At 41.1% G+C, this 16624-nt stretch overlaps 1 protein-coding gene across 1 annotated transcript in view; it reads left to right on the forward strand.

Annotated features, from left to right (window-relative positions):
* The window catches only part of prkdc (protein kinase, DNA-activated, catalytic subunit), a 238827-nt gene that overhangs the window by 103554 nt on the left and 118649 nt on the right, over positions 1 to 16624 (forward strand). Inside the window, exons 44-49 of the mRNA XM_078540537.1 lie at positions 2890 to 2955; positions 3339 to 3411; positions 4902 to 5050; positions 13211 to 13351; positions 14330 to 14437; positions 15372 to 15515. Coding sequence (XP_078396663.1) covers positions 2890 to 2955; positions 3339 to 3411; positions 4902 to 5050; positions 13211 to 13351; positions 14330 to 14437; positions 15372 to 15515 — 681 coding nt within the window. The remainder of the gene's footprint in view (positions 1 to 2889; positions 2956 to 3338; positions 3412 to 4901; positions 5051 to 13210; positions 13352 to 14329; positions 14438 to 15371; positions 15516 to 16624) is intronic.

Genomic DNA, 16624 nt, shown 5'->3' on the forward strand with positions numbered 1-16624 from the left:
ATAAAAGTTTTCTTTTTGCAGAGACGCTGTGTAAAGTTATAAAACAATGCTGCCACACATGGGATCAACTCCCATACCAGTGCTGCCGGGCTCACATCCTACTCCTCCCCTCTAGACCACATTTGTGGCAAACCTCAGCTATGCTTTCCAAATGCCATGCTCCCTCTCCACAATAATTTCAGATCAAAGGGTCTTCCCCACTGCCGCACCCCCCCCCCCCCAACCCCATTTTTTTTACCTGACTTCTTGCTGCACTGTCAAACTCAAGACTTGCAGCCCATTTATGCCATACCCAAAACCATTCCCTGTTCTACCAAAAGCCTGGACTGTTCCTCTTGCTATCAACATGCAGAACCTTCCAGTTGAAACCCATTCACTCTCTTCAGTAATATTAAATAACAATATCTACCTTTAATCAGAGCAGCTGGCATACCCTTGAATTCACAGCAGTAAAAATGTTGAAGTGTGAAATTTTAAAGATACAGGGTAGAATCTTACCTATGTCGGGCAGGCTAGGCTGTGGCGCCCGCGATCGGCTGCATGCCGCCATTTTATGCAGGTGGGCCAATTGAGGCCTGCCCAGCGTAACATGCAACCGGTAGAGCTCAGTGCTACCTGTGTAGGCAGGCGGAGGAGGGACAGTCAAGACCTGTGCTCAGGGAAATTAAGTAGATAATAAAAGTTTTTAAATAATAAACTAAAAAATTATTTAAACATGTACCCTCATGTGACAGTGTCACATGAGCTGGGACATGTTTGTGAAGTCAAGAAAATTTCTTTATTTATTTTATACAAGCTTCAGGAAACTTTATCCCGCCTGTGAATGAGGTTTCCTGAAAAACACGAAGGTCGCTAGGGCTCTTCGCCTGCCCGCCAACCATAAGGTTGGACGGGCAGTGTTGTTAACAACTTTAATTGTTTTTTTTAATGGCCTTAATAGGCCGTTGACAGTTCGGGCGCTCAGCTGCCTCCAGCTCGCGCCTGCCGAATGAAATACCGAAATGACGTTGGGACGCAAGCCCGATGTCATTTTACACGTCGGCATGTTGGGCCCGCCCCCGCACGCTGATGGAAATATTCTGCCCATAATTAAAGGAATTCATATCAATTATAAACATCAACATTTACATTTTTTTGAAAAATAATGGGCAATGTTGTGAAATTAAACCCCCAATGTCCCAGTAAGAACTACAGGATATAATTTCACCAAAGTTGAATTTACTTGTTCATTCATTGTACACTAGTTCCCTTCATGTAATCCCTGCCTGACAAAGATACCCTTACTGCTATAAATCAGCAAATTCCCTGACTAACTGTGAACTGCTATCTACTAGTAATATATTAAAGATATTCAAATTTAAACATGCTTCTATCAGCCCTTTCCATTATGATGTCCACATTCATCATTTCATCCACCTGCTAGTGGAGGGGTGTACTCAGCATGACAAGCTTACATAGAAGTGTGTGTGTATGTTGATATTGGAAATATTATAAGCATAGAATATAGGTCTTCAAAATGCATCCTGAATTGTGTCTGTGCTTTGATATAATTAACCACTGTCCTGCGCTATAACCAGAAGATTGCTGAAAAAAGAGACATGTCTCAGCTTTTCATCTTGCACTTATCAGGACATTTTGCAAGAATACCAATATAAGGGGAAAACAACAATTTATGCTGTATGTGAGGAGTGTGCTGATTTGTTGGCAACTGGCGTTGCCATGGAGATGGTGACTGACAGTTAATTGTCAAGCATTGTTTGAAATTTAAACTAGGTAGCTTGACCCTGATTGGTCAAGACGTTGCGCTGAGGAATGAGTCAGCAAATGGCTGTCACTTACTTTGTTTAGCTGAAAAAATGTGTGTACGTGTTCTTCCTGTCTGCAAAGAACAGGGTCCTGCATATTAATATATGTAGCTTCCAGTACACGCAAATGTGCCACACTGTGAGCCCAACTGACAATCTTAAATTGGTTATCAGTGTAGTTCTTAGCACACTGAGGATTATTTAGCAAATGTTGTCCGATCCCAGAATCACATCTCATGTTGGACAATGAGTTTTGCGGGTACGCTCTGTATCCTGCCCATTGTGAATAGCGGCTGGGACATGCTGTTGGATATGATCTGCCAGTCTTTGGGATGTATGGCTTACATACCTAGCATCAGACTAGCCTGGCACTGAAATTCATATAATTAGAAGACTACATTTGGCCTTCACTCCAATGTACAACACCACAGAAGATCAGCTAGTTTTGTATAAATATTAAACTTTGATTTTGTGTGTGTTCTGTGAGCATGTTAAAATTGGTGTTTCCGACATGCAAAAATGATTGTTGTTGTCTTTGATGTGGTGAATAAATTGATTTCCTTGCTATTTTGAGGTAAAATCAATAGAATGAGCACAACAAAAATATAAGTTATTTAAGAATGTCCCCTTAACATGCGTGGCTCCTGAAAAATGTACTTGGAGCGTAGCAGTATCAAATGTTAAAATGCAGTTAATTTTAAAACCAAATTTATATAAGAATTGTATTTTAATGTAGCTGCTAATTGGAACCGTGACATTCTAGCAGGGAGATACAAGTGTGCAGTCTGTTGGTTGACTGACATTAAGTGATGGACTCGAGGTGAGGCACGAGTACTAACTGTATTTATTACGTGGGGAGACCTTAATGGGGGAAAGGAATAAATGGGAACAATTAAAAGAATAAAAATGAATTTGTATATTCTAATAACTTGTATAAATGCTCCTTAAGGGACAAAAAATCTCAATTGGCAAAACCTGTCAGCCATTCTGTTGACTCCTGTAAATTGTTAAAGTATTCCTGACTAATCAGGAAATTACTTTTGCTCTTATCAGGAGCAGTACACAAATCATTTTTCTTTTGCAGAATATCTTTATCTTTGAGAATCTGATAGACGTCCAACGCACGTACAATTTTCCTGTGGAAATTGAAGTGAGTAGTATTTTTAAATACAGCAGTAAGTGTAGAGAGTGATAGATTGTGTATTTTCTGTCAAGATGTCTGTTGCATGCTTTTCTGGGCATTAGTATGTAGAGGAGTGAGGAAAAAAATTGAGAGCGAGTGTAACGAGAAAGAAAGAAACAAGAATTCTAATGTGTCAGTGAAGCTTGGCAATACATAATTATAAATATCATACTGGAACCTTTTATAAACAAACACTTTTTTAAGAACCTAATTTAATTGTTTCCATGCTTTATATGTACACAAGAAAACATGCTGGAAAGGCAAAACGTGCCATGTATGGAAATATTTGATTATGATATGGAAGATCTGTCAATTTTGAATGCCCTGTTAAGTTAAATATTCTGTTCAAGGTCCCAGTGGAAAAGAAAAGAAGGTATTTTGCTATTCGAAAAGAAGCAAGAGAAGCAGCAGAAGGAGATTCAGGTTTGTGTGGAATTTTACTATATCATCATGATTTTAGATTAAATTAAAAATTGATGGATTTAAATAATGCTGTCCAATAAGGGGGCAGTACTTATACTTATTGATGTGGTTCCTTTTTCATTGGTGAGGTCACCACTGAACACAAAATCAAGACCAAGAGAAGGATGAGAATGCAACCTCTCCCCATGTCAGTGTTAGTCGTATCCCTATATGTATCACTGGACTTGTGCAGCAACTTTTCATTATTTTTTCCTTTGCAAAATCTATGCTTTGACTCGCTTTTAAGAGATGAAATAAGGGACTCTATGAATTCAGGTCCTTTCATCCATTCTTTTTTGTTATTTTAGCCCCTAATAGAACTTTTGTGGTCTTAAGCACTATATGTTATTTCCTGGCCATATTGGTGATCATGTGCCTACTCCCAGGAGTTTGCCAGTGTCACACTATATGTCAATTGGGCAGAGCATTAAAGATTCCTGGGGTAACGCTGTGATTTCTCATTCTTCCTCCATATGTGGAAGTCAACACCTCAAATCAATACTTTCCTTTAATGTCATAACCAAGATTGAGAGCTCTTATGGGAGCTTCTGGGTATGAACCCTGGTCCCAGTACAATTACACAGCGCTTCAAATCTTCTAAGTAACATCACCTTTTGCCACTCAATGTTTTGTTCCAACAAGAAGTGAAAATTTCCCGGACTGTAACAGCATACAAACATTTTGGTGCTGTTGGTTAAACCTATTTGTCAGCCCCTTGTGCACTTTAAAAATTGAATGAAATATTTATTAAAGCTGCAATTATTTTGTGAATTTCCCATCAGATGCATGCACTCTTCTTGCAATTATTACAAAGCATTCTTAGTGTGGCTATTGGTATGTTTCCAGCAAAGAGACAGAGACACTGGCAAAAGTGCAAAACATTTACAAGGATTATACAGGAACTGAGAGGTTACAACTATCAGGAAAGACTGAGCAGGCTAAAGCTCTTTTCTGTAGAAAAGACAAAGCTGAGGCCCGACTGGATAAAATTATGAAGGTGCTTGAAAGTGTAGATGTAGAGAAAATGTTTCCCCTTGTATGGTAGCCTAAAAGTAGGGGCCATATATATAGGATAGCCATTAATATATCAAATAGAGAGTTCAGGAGAAACTTCTGGTTTGTCCAATGTCTTTGTTAACTCTCAGTTCCTGCTAGTAAACAGAGAGGTATTGATAGTGGTCATCAAGTAATCTGCAGTTCAGATTGTTTTGCTCCCCTTAATGGAGCAATATGATGAGGTGATAAGTACTGTCCAGTGAGAGGAAGAAAAATAAATTACAAAATTTTAGCATACAACACTAAAGATAAGTTGAAAATTGTTGCTAGCACTTCAAAATAGAGCACTACTGGTTAGAAGAATTAGATTTTCTATTACATTGTCAAAAGTGTAACCTTCACAGTTCTGTGATGACTAAACTTTGCCGGTGTTGGTGACTCTTCTCTTTATCCAGATGAACCCCATTATTTGTCATCACAGTCGTACATGGTTGACAGTAGTCTCAGTGAGGAAATGAGTCAGTTTGATTTCTCTACTGGCGTCCAGAGCTTCTCGTACAGTTCACAAGATCCCAGAGTACCTGTTTCTCGTACTAGGAAAATGGTAATTTATTTCATACTTGGGGTGTATGCCATCGTGCGCAATCAGGAATGTAATGGTTTTGGGCTCAACATCTGCTTAAGGGTAGGCCCTCTGCTCATTTCTTCATGCCTCATGGTCCTCCTCTTTCCTCTTCAGTTGCTCGTAGTAGCCTCCCATTTTCAATTTCATGTTGTCTAAAGTTATCATTCTCCTCCCACTTGGTCAACAACCCTCTGATCTTCCTGCAGTCACCTTCTTTAGCAAGTTCTCAAACTTTAGAATATGGCCAGTTTAACTATATTGCTTTTTCTTAATATTCACTAATATGTTTAATTTCAATTTAGCCATCATAAGTAAAATAGACCAATAAGATCATGAGAAATAGGAAGAGGAGTAGGCCATTTGGCCCCCACATCCTGAGCCTGCCTCCCCATTCAATTAGATCATGGCTGATCTTATTACTCCACTTTCCGGCCAGACCCCCATAACACTTGACTCCCTTGTCGATAAAAAATCTATCTAACTCATCCTTTAATATATTCAATGGCCCAGCCACTATTGCTGTCTGTGGAAGAAAATTCCAAAGATTAATGACCCCCTGAGAGAAGATTCTCCTCCTCACCTCCATTTTTAAATGGGTGATCCCTTATTTTTAAATTGTGCCCCCAATTCTGTATTTCCCCCTTGAGAGGAAACATCCTCTTAGCGTTTACCTTGTCACGTCCCCTCAGAATTTCATGTTACAGTAAGACACCTCTCATTCTTGTCAATGGGAATCATGGGGGAAACTCTCTGCTGGTTGGAGTCATATCTAGCACAAAGGAAGATGGTGGTTGTTGTTGGAGGTCAATCATCTCAGCTCTAGGGCATTACTGTAGTAGTTCCTCAGGGTAGTGTCCTAGGCCCAACCATCTTCAGCTGCTTCATCAATGACCTTCCTTCCATTGTAAGGTCAGAAGTGGGGGATGTTCACTGATGGTTCAGCAATATTCAGCATCATTCACGACCCCTCAGATACTGAAGCAGTCCATGTCTAAATGCAGCAAGACATGGGGCAGAATTTTTAGGTCGTTGGGCGGGCCCTGTAGTGGCCGGGAAACGGTCTGCTGGCCGCCATCAGCCCCTGACCGCGATTTCATGCTGGCTGGCCAATTAATGAAATGCACGCTGAAAGGCCCAGCGCTGCCGGGGTGGGGGCAGAAGGAGGGCAAGGGCTGAAATTAGCGCGGGCGTGGGGTAGCGCGCATGAAAGCTCCCTGAAGGCAAAGATCTGCCTCGGGGAGCTGAAGAATTTTAAAATCAAAAATAAAGATTTGGAAATTCTGAAAAAAATAACCCCGCATAGGACTCACTCACATGAACATACACATAATGAAAATTGTGTCAAAACATTCTGATCTTTTTTAAAATTAATGTCAGAAACCTCATCCCGCCCGTGGATGAGGCTTCCTCAAAAATGCAAAGGCCACCTGGCCGATTCGCCTGCCCGCCAACCGTAACATTGGACAGGCAGCGAAAAATCTCTGTCAATTAATAAATTAATGGTCTTAATGGGCCTCCTAATTGTCAGCGGGCGCGTTGCCGACTCTCGCGCGCCCATTGACCGAAATATCACGCGAGCGTGCGATGATGTTGGGACACTTGCCCGAGCCATCGTGCGCAATTTTATGCCCGACTGGGCCGGGCGCATGCCCGCCCGTGGGATGTAAAATTCTGCCCCTGGACAATATCCAGGCTTGGGCTGACAAGTGACAAGTAACATTTGTGCCACACAAGTGCCAGGCAATGACCATCTCCAACAAGAGAGAATCTGACCATTGCCGCTTGACATTCAATGTCATTGCTATCGCTGAGGCTAGGAATCCTATGGCAAGTAACTCACCTCCTGACTCCCCAAAGCCTGTCCACCATCTACAAGACACAAGTCAGAAGTATGATGGAATACTCTCCACTTGCCTGGATTATTGCAAGTGACAAGTAACATTTGTGCCACACAAGTGCCAGGCAATGACCATCTCCAACAAGAGAGAATCTGACCATTGCCGCTTGACATTCAATGTCATTGCTATCGCTGAGGCTAGGAATCCTATGGCAAGTAACTCACCTCCTGACTCCCCAAAGCCTGTCCACCATCTACAAGACACAAGTCAGAAGTATGATGGAATACTCTCCACTTGCCTGGATTATTGCAGTTCCAACAACATTCATGAAACTTGACACCATCCAGAACAAAGCAGCCCACTTGATTGGCACCACATCCAAAAACATTCACTCCCTCCACCACTGATGCACAGTAGCAGCAGTGCGTACCGTCTACAAGATGCAGAGCAGGAGCTCACCAAGGATCCTTAGACAAGGCCTTCCAAACCTATGACCACTATCTTCTAGAAGGACAAGGGCAGCATACACATGGGAACACCACCGCCTGGGATTTCCCCTTCAGGCCACTCACCATTCGCTTTAGAAATATATTGCCATTCCTTCACTGTCGCTGGGGCAAAATTCTAAACTCCCACCTCAACAGCCCTGTGGGTGTACCTACATCACATGGGCTGCAGCCCACATCCTATGAATTAATTAAAAAAAAAACAATTCTTCTAAACTCCAATGAGTATTGGCCCAACCTGCTCAACTTTTCCTCATAAGGCAACCCCTTCATTTTTATTTATTCTTTCACGGGATGTAGGCATTGCTGGCTAGGCCAGCATTTATTGCCCATCCCTAATTGCCCTTGAGAAGGTGGTAGTGAGCCACCTTCTTGAATCGCTGCAGGCCATGTTGTGTAGGGACACCCATAGAGTAGCTAGGGAGTTGTAAGATTTTGATCCCGCGACAGTGAAGGAACGGTGATATAGTTTCAGGTCAGGATGCTATGTGACTTGGAGGGAAACTTGCAGGTGTTCCCATGCATCTGGTGCCCTTGTCCTTCTAGGTTGTGGAGGTCGTGGGTTTGGTTGGTGCCATCAATGGAGCCTTGGTGAGTTGCTGCAATGCATCATGTAGGTGGTACACACTATGCCACTCTGTGTTGGTGGTGGAGTGGGTGAATGTTTAAGGTGGTGGATGGGGTGCCACTAAAGCGGGCTACTTTGTCTTGGACGTGTACACTTGAGTGTAGTTGGAGCTGCACTCATCCTGGCAAGTGGAGTGTATTCAATCACACTCCTAACTTTGTGCCTTGTAGATGCTGGATGGGCTTTGGGAAGTCAGGAGGCGAGTTACTCGCTGCAGAATTCCTAGCTTCTGATCTGCTCTTGTAGCCACAGTATTTATATGGCTAGTCCAGTTCAGTTTCTGTTCAATGGTAGCCCCCAGGATGTTGATAGTGGGGGATTCAGCAATGGTAATGTCATTGAATGTGAAGGGGAGATGGTTAGGTTCTCTGTTGTTAGAGATGGTCATTTCCTGGCACTTGTATGGTACGAATGGTACTTGCCACTTATCAGTCCAAGCCTGAATATTGTCCAGATCTTGCTGCATATGGATACAGACTGCTTGAGTGCCTGAGGAGTCGTGAATGGTGCTGAACATTGGGCAATCATCTGCAGTCATCCCCATGTTTGACCTTATGATGGAAGGAAGGTCATTGATAAAGCAGCTGAAGTTGGTTGGGCCTGGGACACTACCCTGAGGAACTTCAGCCCAAGAACCTTCGCTGAGCTGCTTCCAATGCAAGCACATCCCTCCTTGAATAGGGAGGCTAAAACTGAGTACACTAGTCTTGGTGCGGTCTCACCAATGCCCTGTATAATTGTAGCAAGATTTCCCTACTTTTGTACTCCAATCTCTTGCAATAAAGGTCAACATTTCATTTGCCTTCCTAATTATTTACAGTACCTGCTGCTAACATTTTGGGATTCATTTATAAAGACACCCAGACCCCTCGACTGCAGTATTCTGCAGTCTCTTCTATTTAAATAATATTTTGCTTTTCTATTCTTTCCACCAAAGTGGACAATCTCGCCTTTTCCCACATTATACTCCATCTGCCAAATTTTTGCCCACTCGCTCAATCTCTCTCCCTTTGCAGAATCTTTGTGTCCCCCTCACAACTTGCTTTCTTACCTATCTTTGTATTGTCAGCAAATTTGGCTGCAATTGAGTCGTTTCCTTCATCCAAGTCATTAATATAAAATTGTAAGCAGTTGAAATCCCAGCACTCCTCCAGTTATAGCATGGTAACCTGAAAATGACCCTTTTTGTCCTGACTGTTTCCTGTTGGTTACCAAGTCCTCTGTGCTAATATGTTACCTAACACATGAACTGTTAACGTGTGTAGTAACCTTTTGTGTGACACTTTATCAGTGAACCTGTCATTCTTTATGAAATTTGATTGGATATTCTTTAGATACAATATGTGGATTCATCTCCATTTCTTTCTTTGCTCTTTTTAAGCCCTTCATGATTATTGCTGCTTTGACAGTAAGTGATCATCATAGTAAAATAGTTTCCATTCGAGCACACATTTGCCATTTAGAAGCAAAGTTTGATGACCATGTCCAAAAGTTTTGTTTGAAAATGTTTTTGAATTTCATTTGTCTCAGGAAGTCGCTGCCAAAATTTTACCTTGGGTAGAATTTTTCCCCCGTCGGGTGGCTTGTGCAGGGCCAGGCGTGGATCTGATTGGCGCACCTGATCGGGTCTGCGCTGCCATTTTATGTGGGCAGGCCAATTAAAACCCACCCAGCGTGACACGCACCCAGAAGCGCTGTGCGATCCCTGTGCGGGCAGGTGGGGGGGTTTCCTGAGTCAGGAGTGTGCTCTTTCGCGCATGCACACGAAAGAACGCAGAAATCTCCCTGAGGCACAAAGGTGCCTCAGGGAGATTAGTTTTAACAGTTCAATAAAGTGTTGAAAAAATTTTTATGACATGTGAAACTGTCACATGAGCTGGGACATGTGCATTAATTTCAATAAAAACTTTTGAGAAAATTTAAAATCATTCATGCAACCTCATCCCACCCGTGGATGAGGTTCCATGAAAAATGCAAAGGCCATCTGGGCTCTTCACCTGCCCGCCAACCTTAAGGTTGGACGGGCAACTCTATTAATTATTTTAATTGTTAGTTAAATGGCCTTAATAGGCCTTTGACAGTTTGGCGAGTTGGCTACGTGCCTGCCAAACTGAAATCTAAATGACGTGCGGTGATGTCAGGACGCACGCCCAATGTCACCCTACGTCATTTTATGCTTTGGCGAGCGGGCCCTGCCCCCGCTCGCCAAGCCAAAGATTTTCCCCTTTGAAATCAGTGTCAAAATGTAACCTTTTATTCTGTGCTTCCTACGTGAATGTTAAGTACATTTGGTTGATGTTGATGGAACCTATGTCTTCTTGTGAGGCATTCAAATATATCCAGCCACTTAATTGTTTTGTTTGATAGTAAAACTTCAAGTAAGGTATTGCCAACCAACAGATAATTAAATGTGAAGTACATAAGTACAATAGGAACAGGAATAGGCCATATGACCTCTTGAGCCCACTCCAATATTCAATAGTATTATGGTTAGTTTGTGGCCTCAACTCTACTTTTCTGCCCTATCCCTTGATTTCCTTGGAATAGGAATTAATTTTTCCATTAGGTAAAGGAAAACTCTTTCTGCTTATGCTGCAGTAATCCCACAAACCAATGTGCAAACGATTTCTTTTGAGCTTAGCTGCAAGATAGCTGCAGTGTCATTTGCATTCATTCACACAGCATTATTGCCTAGAACTAGCAGCTCAAAGTAAAGTATTTGACAGTTTTGTGCTTGAAGAAATCCTCACAACAGCAACCCAGTGAATTTATTTTATGTGGAGGTTGAACAATGTAGACCTGACCAAATGCAGAGTGCGTGCTGACAAGGCTGTTTTTTTTCTCCAAATCATAGAAATTTACAATGCGGAAGGCAGTCATTTGGCCCATCGTGTCCGTGCCAGCCACAAATAACCATCCAGCCTAGTCCTACTTTCCAGCTTTTGGTCCGTAGTCTTGTAGCATATCCAAACACTTTCTAAATGTTATGAGGGTTTCTGCCTGTACCACTCTTTTAAGCAGTGAGCTCCAGATCTCCACCACTCTCTAGGTGGAAAAACTTTTCCCTTGAACCCCCTCTTTATCCTCCTACCTCTTCCCAAATGTGTGCCCGCTGGTTATGAATCTCTCAACCAAAGGAAGTAGGGCCTTCCTATCCACTCCACCTAGATCCCTCATAATTTTATGCACTTCAATTAAGTCTCCCTTCGGTTTTCTCTGTTCATAGAAAACAACCCGAGTCTATCCAATCTTTCTTCGTAACTAAAATTCTCCAGTCCAGGCGATATCTTCATAAACCTTCTTTGTACCCTGTCTGGTGCTATCACATCTTCCCTATAGTGCAGTGACCAGAATTGTATGCAGTACTTCAGGTCTAGTCTAATTTAGTATTTTTATACAGTTCCAGCAGAACCTCCCAGCTCTTGTATTCTAGTCCCCAGCTAATAAAGGTAAGTATCCCATATACTCTCTTGACCACCATTTCAATCTGTCCAACCACCTTCAGGGATCTGTGAAAATGCACTCCAAGACCCTCATTCCTCTACACTTGAGTATCCTACCATTTATTGTGTATCCCCTTGCGTTGTTAGCCTTTCCCAAATATATTACCTCACACTCCACCAAATTAAACTCCATTTACTATAGTTCCATTGACCTGACTAGTTCATTGATATCTTCCTCCAGTCTACAACTTCCTCCGTCATTATCAGCCACACAATCAATTTTTGTATCATCTGCAAATTTCTTAATCATACCCCTTACTTTCAAGCCCAATCATTCATATACACGACAAAAACCAAGAGGCCTAATACTGAGCCCTGAGGAACTTCACTGGAAACAGTCTTCCAGTCACAAACACACCCTTTGTGTCCTGCTTTAGAGCCAATTTTGGATCCAACTTGCCACTTTGTCTAGGATCCCATGGACTTTTAATTTCATGATCAGTTGTCATGTGAAACGTTATCAAAAACCTTGCTAAAATCCATATAGACTACATCAAATGCACTACCCTTATCGACTCTCCTTGTTACCTGTCAGACATGATCTTGCCTTAACAAATTGTGCTGACTGTATGATTAATTTGTGTCTCTAAATGGAGATATATCCTATCCCTCAGAATTTTTTTCCAGTAGTTTTCTCTCTACTGAGGTTAGATTGACTGCCCTGTAATTACTCAGTCTATCCCTTTCTCCCTTTGCATGCAGTGGTACAATGTTAGTTGTCCTCCTGTCCTCTGACATCACACTTATATCCAGAGAGGATTGGAAAATTATGGTCAGAGCCTCTACTATTTCTTCTTCTTGCTTCCCTTAACAGCTAGGATACATTTTGTCTGGGTATGGGGTTTTATCCACCTCAAAAGATGTTAAACCCCTTAATGCTTACCTCTCTCATAATTTTATATTTTTCGCATCCTTCCTCCTTGATTGCAGGGATCTGTATCATCCCTCTATTTTGTGAAAACATCACAAAAGTGTTCATCAAGAACCATACCAACACCCTCTGCCTCTGTGCACAGGTTACCCTTATGGTCCCTAATAGGCCCTATTCTTACTTTAATTATCATACGCTTTATGTATTTATAAAAAATCTTTTGTGTCTTCCCTTGCCAACATTTTTTGATGCCCTCTCTTTGCTTTCCTAAGTTCCTTTTTAGTTTTACCCCTTCAGTTTTTATACTCCTTTAAGTTTTCTGCAGTATTCGTCCCTCAGTATCTGTCATAAATTTCCCTTTTTTTCTTTATCCTCTCTTTCAGCCCCTTGACATCCAGGGGGTTCTGGATTTGTTAGTCTCACACTTTTTCTTTAAAGGACCATACTTGCTCTGAACCCTCACTATTTCTTCCTTGAATGCCTCTCACTGATCTGACACCGATTTACCTTCAAGTGGCTGTTTCCAGTCCACTTTAGCTAAATCGCATCTGTAAGAATTAATTTTGAATCATCATACAACAGAAGCTGTTTGAACACCATCTATTGCTGTATGACATGTCAGAAAAGTTCAAAATTTGAATCGTCATTCACACTGGCTTTCTGACTCATTTTTCATATGTTTTTGGAAAATTGTTTTTGATTATAAACTGCAAGCTAAAGATTGTAGTTACATTCAAAATAACAACTAGTTGGAAAGTTTAAGGCCTCATAACTTTCTTCTCTATTCCTGCAGGAATTATTGGAGTCAAATGTTGTGCAGAATGACATTGTGGAACTCGAGATGGATGAGATGAATCAGCACGAGTGTATGACAACCATGACTGCTTTAATCAAACACATGCAGAAGGCTAACATCACACCAAAAGTTGAGGAGGTTAGAAAATCAATTGTAATACAACTATTTAATTTGCTGATTCTATGTCACACACGACCCTGAAACAAATTCAAACTAATATAGGTCTAAAATGTTTTGAGGGAAAAATTCATTCAATTAGCGCTACAATCCTCATCGATCTAATTGTAGAAACCCACTTGGGTATTGGTGTGCCCAGCTGTCTGCCTGCGGAAAATTGACAGAGCCTGCGTCATGCAGTTCAAATCAAATGTGTGAACCAATATTTCTCCTTGTATATTTATGCATGAAAGTTTTAAAAAGATCTATTTATCTAAATAAAGAAAAATAAATTTATTTGTATCCCAAGGCCACGAAATTTCCTAAAGCACGTTACAACCAATTAATTACTTTTGAAATGTGTTCATAGGAGACCAATGTGCAGCCAGTTTGTGTACAGTAAGATCTCATGCAGCAGCTGAGATAATGACCAGTTAATACAAAGGCAAAATACTGTGGATTCCGGAAATCTCAGAAATAAAAACAGAGAATACTGGAAATACTCAGGTCGGGCAGCATCTGTGGAGGGAAACAGATGTAACATTTCAGGTCTATGCCCTTTCATCAGAACTCAAATTTATCCAATCTGAAATGTTAGTTCTGTTTCTCACTTCACAGATGCAGGCTGAGCTGCTGAGTATTTCATTGATTTTCTGTTTTTATTATAAAGTCCAGTTAGCCTGTTTCTGTAGTGTTGATTGAACAATGTGAACTGGCCAGATTAGCTCCCTTCTCTTTTTTTGAATAGTGTTGTGGGATCTCTTACAGCCAACTCATCAGAGTGTCAGCCTAGATTTTGGGCTCAGGTTTTTCAATCTTAACCCTCTGACTCCAATGCAACTAAACCAAACTGACACATGGACAAATAATTTCATCATAATCTCATTTTCTTAATATGGCAAAATATTGATATTTTGGATTTAACATGAAAGTGATTTCCTTGTAATCTTTCCAATACAGGGGAAGCTTCCACCCTGGATGAAATTTCTGCATGGAAAATTGGGAAACTCTGCAACACCGTTAAATATCCGACTCTTCATTGCAAAGCTTATTGTTAACACTGAGGAGGTCCTAAGTTTATTAGCTTTTTTTAATATATTTGCTTCTCTGTGAAAATCTATGATTCACTTACTATGCTGAGATTTTTCTGCTGATATTCTGTTTGTCGGGTTGGGTGGACAAGCTAACTCCAAGTCTTTGCCTATACCAGTGAGCAACTAACCACAAAAGTGCACGCCAAGTTGACTTTCCTTCCCTTGGGCATTGCATTTCCCTTCCCTCCTGCAGGGCATTATCCAACTTTCACTCAGAATGCCTCCTGATTACCAGGATATCAAAAACTCACAGTGATGACTTTTGCATTCTCATACTTTATCACAAAAAATTGGTGCATATATTATTGGCCCTGAACCATCAATTTTTGGGTTCATTTACCACAAGTCAATTTTAGAATTTCTGCATTAAAATGAAATATTTAGCAAATTTGCATTTGTGCATAGTTTACACAGTTTTTATGGAGAAATGCTGCTGCTGACCTAAGGTAAATATATCATATATGTAAATGATCCTTGACTATTATCGATATAATTAAAATCTTACATTGATGCAGCATATTGTCAACTTTACCATTATAAATTCCTATGTCCGTGTTGATAATAGAAACTGCCTCTTTTAAGTATGTCTTGCTGTAATTACATTCTTTCTTACAGTTCCATCAACTTAGGGTTGGCAAATAAAATTCTAATTTCACAAGGCAGATGTAACGAGAATTTATTTTCTTTTCACAAGCACATGGCATAAATCTATAATTCTAGACCATGGACCTAGAAGCCTGAGATATTTAGCAAAATGTTCTTTTACTCGCTATTTTAATGAAAGCTAAGGATTTCATTAAGCAATGTTTATGATATGCAAGATTAGTTTCAATAATTATAGTTCTGGACTGAAAGAATTCATCTGAATCCTTTTGAGCTAATGTCAATTAAATCTTATTGCTTTGTAGATTTTCCAACCGTATGCCCAGGAATGGTTGGGGCCCCTGCTGCAATTAGTGGTTTCTGGCAATAATGGAGGTGATGGCATTCACTACATGGTGGTGGAAATTGTGGTTACAGTTCTATCCTGGACAAGTGTGGCCACCCCAAAGGTACAGAATATCTTTAATGGATCTGTTTCATAATATTTGTGCCGAATGATGTTTTGGTGCTCTTATCATTGACTACAGAAATATTAAATTGTAATTTCCTGTTGTATATTCTCAGCTACATTTTGTTTAGATTCCTTCTGTGAAGGAATAAAGAAATGTGCATGCAATTATTGTTGCCAATGTCATGCTTCATTAATGGAGAGTATATACCCAACAAGGTGACCTCACTCAGGATTTTCAATAAAAGTGCAAAAGAAAAAGCCCTCGAGTCCTAGTCTCTCCTACTAATGGAAACATCTTCCCCACGTCCACTCTATCCAGACCTTTCAGTATTCTGTAAGTTTCAATCAGATCCCCCCTCATCCTTCTAAACTCCATCGAGTATAGACCCAGAGTCCTCAAACGTTCCTCATATGTTAAGCCTTTCATTCCTGGGATCGTTCTCGTGAACCTCCTCTGGACCCTCTCCAGGGTCAGAACATCCTTCCTGAGATACGGGGCCCAAAATTGCTCACAATATTCTAAATGTGGTCTGACCAGAGCCTTATAAAGTCTCAGCAGCACATCCCTGCTTTTATATTCTAGTCCTCTCGAAATAAATGCCAACATTGCATTTGCCTTCCTAACTACCGACTCAACCTGCAAGTTAACCTTAAGAGAATCCTGGACTAGGACTCCCAAGTCCCTTTGCACTCCAGATTTCTGAATTCTCTCCCCATTTAGAAAATAGTCTATGCCTCTATTCTTCCTACCAAAGTGCATGACCTCACATTTCCCCACGTTGCATTCCATCTGCCACTTCTTTGCCCATTCTCCTAACCTGTCCAAATCCTTCTGCAGCCTCCCCTCCTCCTCAATACTACCTGTCCCTCCACCTATCTTTGTATCATCTGCAGACTTAGCCAGGATGCCCTCAGTTCCTTCATCTAGATCATTGATGTATAAAGTGAAAAGATGTGGTCCCAACACTGACCCCTGCAGAACTCCACTAGTCACCGGCCGCCATCCTGAGAAGGACCCCCTTATCCCCACTCTCTGCCTCCTGCCAGACAGCCAATCTTCTATCCATGCTAGTACCTTGCCTCTAACACCATGGGCTCTTATCTTAC

The sequence above is a fragment of the Cetorhinus maximus genome, chromosome 4, assembly GCF_964194155.1.
Source record: "Cetorhinus maximus chromosome 4, sCetMax3.hap1.1, whole genome shotgun sequence".
Lineage (NCBI taxonomy): Eukaryota > Metazoa > Chordata > Chondrichthyes > Lamniformes > Cetorhinidae > Cetorhinus > Cetorhinus maximus.